At 38.3% G+C, this 6,154-nt stretch overlaps 1 protein-coding gene across 1 annotated transcript; it reads right to left on the reverse strand.

Annotated features, from left to right (window-relative positions):
* Positions 1-1,467: 1,467 nt before the first annotated feature.
* On the reverse strand, positions 1,468-3,778 carry LOC124303606 (zinc finger MYM-type protein 1-like). The gene is made up of 2 exons (XM_046761033.1): positions 2,394-3,778; positions 1,468-2,320 (listed from the first exon to the last, which is right to left on the reverse strand). Exons 1-2 carry the CDS (start codon positions 3,776-3,778, stop codon positions 1,468-1,470), a joined length of 2,238 nt encoding a protein of 745 aa, XP_046616989.1.
* Positions 3,779-6,154: the final 2,376 nt, after the last annotated feature.

A 6,154-nucleotide genomic window follows, 5' to 3' on the forward strand; every position in this document is an offset into this window, starting at 1 on the left:
AGATCACGGTCTTACATACAGGTCTGGTAACTAGTAGGGTGGGGAATGACTCAGATAATGAGGCAAAACCATGGTTCTCGTCTTCGCCGTCTGCAGCGCTGCCCCCTCGGGGTGAGCCGTGAGCCAAACATAAATCAGATCCGAAGCTGATTTGTCGGAATCAACAATCCTGAATAACACTCAAAAATGAAGAGAGATACGAATAAAAAATGATTGAGATGTTTACTAGCATTTCATGGCGGGCGTGATAATTGTTTTATTTTAACGGAATCCTCAAATGTTTAAGTCAATAAAATCCATAAACATCAAGCGAGGGCTCACAACTTTTGAGAGAGTTTGAGATCTTGTGGAGATGATCCACCGTTTACACACTTTACACTGAGTTATGAACTGTCAAAAACTTCGATGAGCAGGTTATCTTATCGGTATGAATCTATATCTATCATACCCCTGGCCAATGGCGCCCCTAGCGGATAGATAGGATACCCCCTATCACTCAAAAGTGCCGGAGTTACCAGACCTGTATGTAAGACCGTGGTGAAAATGCATCGGGGGCGGCGGCAAGACGCTGCCCAACAAACGCAGTCGTAGTTGATCACATGGTTCAGCAGTGGATCTCATTATTGTTGATATACGCTTGCGATTCGAGAGCTGCGATCCGTTGAGAACGTCTTTATCATTGCCGGTTATCACTACAAGGCGAGTACGCAAGAGAAAGCAAATTGTGATCCAAGGTGAAATAAAACTTGAATTTTGTCTCATTATTCTGTAATTGAGGGCATGGGGGGAATAACTGTATAATTGAGCAGAGTAACTTTGATGATATTGTTCTCTGTGGAATTGCGTAGAAGTGATAATTGCTCGCAGACGCTACACATTTTTTTTTTTTTTTTGTTTTGTTCTCGTATACAGGGTACCCCTAAATTCCCACCCACGGACTAGTCAGCATGATACCTCGTTAAAATCCAACCGAGAATTTCTTTTCGGGAAGCTCGTCAGACGCATAGTTTTTGAATTATAAGCGATAGCGCTAGGCCAATCAGAGTGCACCATTTCATCTAGATTTGCCGCCACGGAAATTGCTGCTTTGTTCGCTGGGTGAATTATTATTATTCGTTTACGAATTAAATATCGGCACCTCCCCTCTCTCACTGCTGTACCCCTTCTCGGGCGCTGACCTCGGTATTGTAGCCGCGGCACACGCTGCCGGCCGCACATCCATGGGCGCACACTTGTGTGTGTAAACAGAAGCGCATCCTCAGCTTGATAATGCTACGAAACACACATCTACAAATAAAAATCAAAATAAATCACAAAATGTATCGGAAAATTTAAGATTCCATGTTATAAAATACTCCGAATCATCGTACCGTAATAACGGAGCAGTGCCGGCGCTAGCCCACGGCTGGTCCCGGGCGAGCCTTGAAAATCGGGCCCCTTATCAGAAATTTTTGGACCACTGAAGTCTTAAAGTGGGACTTTGCGATATTTTTTGTTCGCAAAAGATGCTATAATATCGCTGAAATTCAACTCGTTGCAAATTCCATGCTCAATTGACATCGCAGCTAAACCATTCAGTCGATCTTGGCACATAGTGGATCGCAGGTAAGTTTTGATGAGCTTTAGCTTTGAGAAGGTCCTTTCACCCGACGCGGAGGTTACTGGTAATGTTAAGAAAATTCTTAAGGTCACAGTGAAATTTGGATATATCTCATCCAGACCTTTATCAATAATGTGCGATATCATAACGAGTGCACTCAAGTCGGTCATTCCAGCGGCTACGAAGTAAGCTTTTAAAGATTCCAGTTCTTCGGCAAGCTCCCGACCATCAATGTCACTGTTCTCGTCTTCACCAGTCAGATAATTTTCTAAAGCCTTGGACTTAGTCAAAATTTGGGTTCTGTCCAATCTCATAAAGTTATCCGAGTTTCGGATGATACTAAATGGTTCACAAACGTTTTGGGTCATTTCGAAACGTTCGCGTAGGCTTGATATCGCTATATCGCATAATTTGTTGAAAAATTCAATTTCTAACCTTATCATCGGATCGCTAGGTCGTTCGTCGTGCTGAGACTCATAATCAAAGAATTGTCTTGTTCGTGGGGTACGTGATTCGGGTAAAGTTTGTGAAATATCTAACTTCTCAGCAATTTTTTTAGCGGTGGCTATGCAAGTTTCGAAACCGGATTCTCGAAAGGTTTGTAATTGAAGAAGAGCACCATCAATCATGTTCATCGCAGTACGCAAATCAACTTTCGGACATTGTAAAGCTTTACTGATTTTGTTGATCACTTGCAGTACATCATACCATACTACCAATCTAATCAGAAAAGACAATGACTCAATTTCGAAACATAGGCCTCTCAGTTCCGATCTCAGCTTTGCATCTTTACCTTGCGACATTCGACAAAGTTCCTGCAACGCAGCAATCTCTGATTTCTGCTATTTGGAACCTCACAGCTTTTACAGCATTTATTTTCCCTTCCCAGCGAGTTTCAGGCAATGATTTCACACTGATATTAACGTGCTCCTTCAATATTTGCCACCTCTGGGTTGAAGCAACGAAGACTGCGAATAGCCTTTGAAGAACACCAAAGAATAGTTCAGCTGTGACGGACGAATGTCCGGCATCTGAAACTACTAGGTTGAGGTTGTGACAACTGCAGGAAACGAAAAACGCTCTTTTATTATCCTTCAAAATTCTGGCCTGAACACCACTATTTTTACCTTTCATATTACTGCCATTGTCATACCCTTGACCCCGACAGTTATTCAATTCAAGATTGTTTGATTTCAAGATATCTAACAACGTTTCATACAATCCTTTACCAGTTGTATCGTCTACAACAACGAAGCCAATGAAATGCTCGCAAATTTCCACGGTGTTTTTAGACACAGTGACAAATCGAACAACGGCAGTCATTTGTTCTTCATGACTAATATCGGAGGTGCAGTCTAAAATTATGGAGTAATATTTCGCGGCTACCACTCGCCTGCTAATTTCTTTGAAAATTGCATTACCCAGTATGTCAATGAATTCGTTCTGAGTTTCCTTTCCCAAATAGTGAACGCGCTGGAGGTCCCCACTTTGAATTCGACGTACATGTTCGCTTAAAATAGGATCGAATTTCGCCATCAGTTCAACTTGGCTCAAGAAATTACCGTTATTCGGCTCGTATAATCGATCGACAGTACCTCGAAATGCCATATTCCGCTTAGCTAAATGCTTAATTATTTCAACGAGTCTTTCAAGTACTTGTTTCCAATAGGTTTCCTCTCTTTGGATTAAATTTTGATTCTCATCATCGATGGTTTTTCTACAATCTAAACGGACTTTGAGTTCTTTCCAGTCTGTCATGCATTCAATGTGCATTTTGGATTTTTCATGCGAGCTCAAACTGTCTTGCAAGTGCCGCCAGGATCTAAATCCGGTCGATTGCAATTGGGTTGGAATGTTGCGGAGGCCAAACAATTTGCAGCAAAAACAATAAACGGAATCCTTAGTCTCTGAATAAATTAACCAGGATCTCTCCATTTTTTCGCCATTCTTCAGGGTTCGATAACAATTTTCTATGGTGAAGCGCCGGCGATCTGTATCAAAAGGAAAAATTGTATTCCGATCTATTTTTGTAGGCCCTAGCTTTACCAATGCTACGCGTGAACTGTCGCTGATGTTATTCGGCCACTTAGCAGGATCTTGCCAATCAATATTTGATACTGTAGAATCTTTTTCTATAACTTTTTCTGCCAAGTTGTTTCTATCTGTAGCTATCGTCATATCTCCGGTATTCACTGACTGTCAGTGTTGGGCAAAATTGTAATAAAAAATTAACAATTACAAATCACTAAGGATAATTTTTAATGACATTAAATTTCATTAAAATTATTTTCAGTAATAATAATTGAATCGGAGTTCAGTGAAATTACATTTGATAATTGTATTTGACCAGAGTCCATCGAAATTATTTCCAGTAATTGTAATTGAATTGGATTTCATTAAAATTACATTGAGTAATTTGAATTTAATCAAAGTTTATCAAAATTACTTTCAGTGATTGGAATTTAATCAGAAATCATTTCAATTATCCTCAGTGATTGTAATTAAATCAGACATTATTAAAATTCTTTTGAGTAATTGTAAACCACACGATGTGGTCCAATTGAATTTTTTCCTCTAACGTTATTCCTGTGAAATAATAACAAATAGACAAATAAATTTACTCCGTTTTTGGAGTATTCAAATGGTGTGATCGGAACGAGTCTTTTACAGTCAATATGTGAATGGGCTATGGTTACCAAAGTTTTTTGGGTAGCTGATCAAGGATTTCACATTACTTTGAAAAATTAATTTGTTTAAATAATTTGCTTGACCAGTCAATGTGAATATGTAAGCTCCATGAAGTTCCCGATGTTTTCGGAATTTGAAATTATGTTGAGAATTCGACATTACGTTTCCAAAGGTAATTTGTTTAAATAAATTATGAAAAACAATTGAAATTTGAAAAAAAAACAATCATTTCCATTAATTGTAATGGATAACAGAATAATTACAATTGTTCCAAGTAATTGTAATTAGTAGCAAAAAAATTACAATTTTTTCAAGTAATTTTAATTGACAACAGAAAAATTACAATTATTTCGAGTAATTGTAGTTGATAATCATAAAATTACAATTGTTTATACTAACTGTAATTGGTAAATCAAAATTTATAATTATTTCCCGCAATTGTAATTAGTTACTAAATATTACAGTTATTCACAGTAATTGTAATTTACGGGTAATGAAATGACGAAAGTAATTTCTGCTACCCAATTCTGCTGACTGAGCGTCCAAATTTCCATCAGAATCTACGGCGTCCTTGGAAGGTGGACAAGCGGGGTCTAAATCATCCGTGGTTTGGCTACATTCACCACCCTCATTATCAGACCTCAACCGCTTAACATAGCCTTGAAAAAAAACAGCACTTTTTTTGTCCGCTTCACATCGAGCTTTTTTTAATTTCCGCTTTTGGGACCCTGATAAGTCTTTGGGCTTGTTCATAATGACTATCGACTATGACTTGTGCAATCCAACAATTACAAAAATAAATTCAGAAAAATTCAATCAAATCGTAATTTATGCAATGTAAGTCAAGTTGAACGCGGTTAATTAATGTTAAGTAATATGAATATCCGTAGAAATGCCTATATTAAAGATTATGCCCTAAACGTGATCGGCCGCTGCCTGACCGGAACGTCGGCAGCTTCTGAATAAATGTCTCGTCGATATCCGAGAGTTTGCAAATTACTAGTAATTTCAAAAGAGCATCGAGAATAAAAAATAAGAAACAAAAATAGGTAGCGAGAAAATTTTCAAGAAATGTTCACGTTGTTGAAAGAGTTCCTATGGAATATGCGAATACAGCGGTTCAGCTAGACAGAGCGTAGCAGTGAATCCACAGTCCATACAAGTTACAAGCAGCGTGGTCTGATAGTATTCTCTGGGCACGATAAGCGATTTGGCCGGTTAATCTGGTGAAAAATTATAGCTCGCTCGATCAGTTGGTGCTCGATAAATTTCACAATCCAAATCCAATGAATCAGCTGTGAACAATCATTAAGACCACTCCGGTGATAACTTATTATCGGAAAATGATAATTTATTGATATTCTTGTATCAAAACCGGGATATTCTGGCGAAAAATACAGATAAAGGCGAATACTTCAACGTTGACCATAGACATAACTTTATTGGAACGTTTCGTAGTTATTTTTACCTCTTACACATTCAAAATTCTACATTGATTATTATTTCATTGTTCGTGGAATTATAATTTACTCCAACGAACCTTCGGAAGCGAATTTGGAATTCGGAATTCTAAATTCTGAGCTTAGTGCAATCAAGCATGCGTTACACGTACGGTACATCCCTAACAATCAGCGTAGAAAGAAGATTCCTTTAACGGTACGATAATACAATAATGACAACAGACAAGCAAATATTCAACAACTTCAGGCCGCTTGAGCGTATTCAAAATAACTCGTTCCATCTTTGTGCAAGAATTATCCTACCTATTAGTGACTACGCGAACGACCAGACGTAGACTTGTACGGAGGGAGAAGTAAATTGTCGGATTAACGTGTCAATAGTCCATGAATTAATTGATAGTTCACT

This window comes from Neodiprion virginianus, chromosome 1 (genome assembly GCF_021901495.1).
Source record: "Neodiprion virginianus isolate iyNeoVirg1 chromosome 1, iyNeoVirg1.1, whole genome shotgun sequence".
NCBI lineage: Eukaryota > Metazoa > Arthropoda > Insecta > Hymenoptera > Diprionidae > Neodiprion > Neodiprion virginianus.

Coding starts and splice junctions, on each gene's coding strand:
- LOC124303606 (XM_046761033.1), bottom strand. CDS start 3,778: ATGACGATAGCTACAGATAGAAACAACTTGGCAGAAAAAGTTATAGAA. Junction 2,321..2,393: donor ACTTTGTCGAATGTCGCAAG/GTAAAGATGCAA, acceptor TTTTCTGATTAG/ATTGGTAGTATGGTATGATG.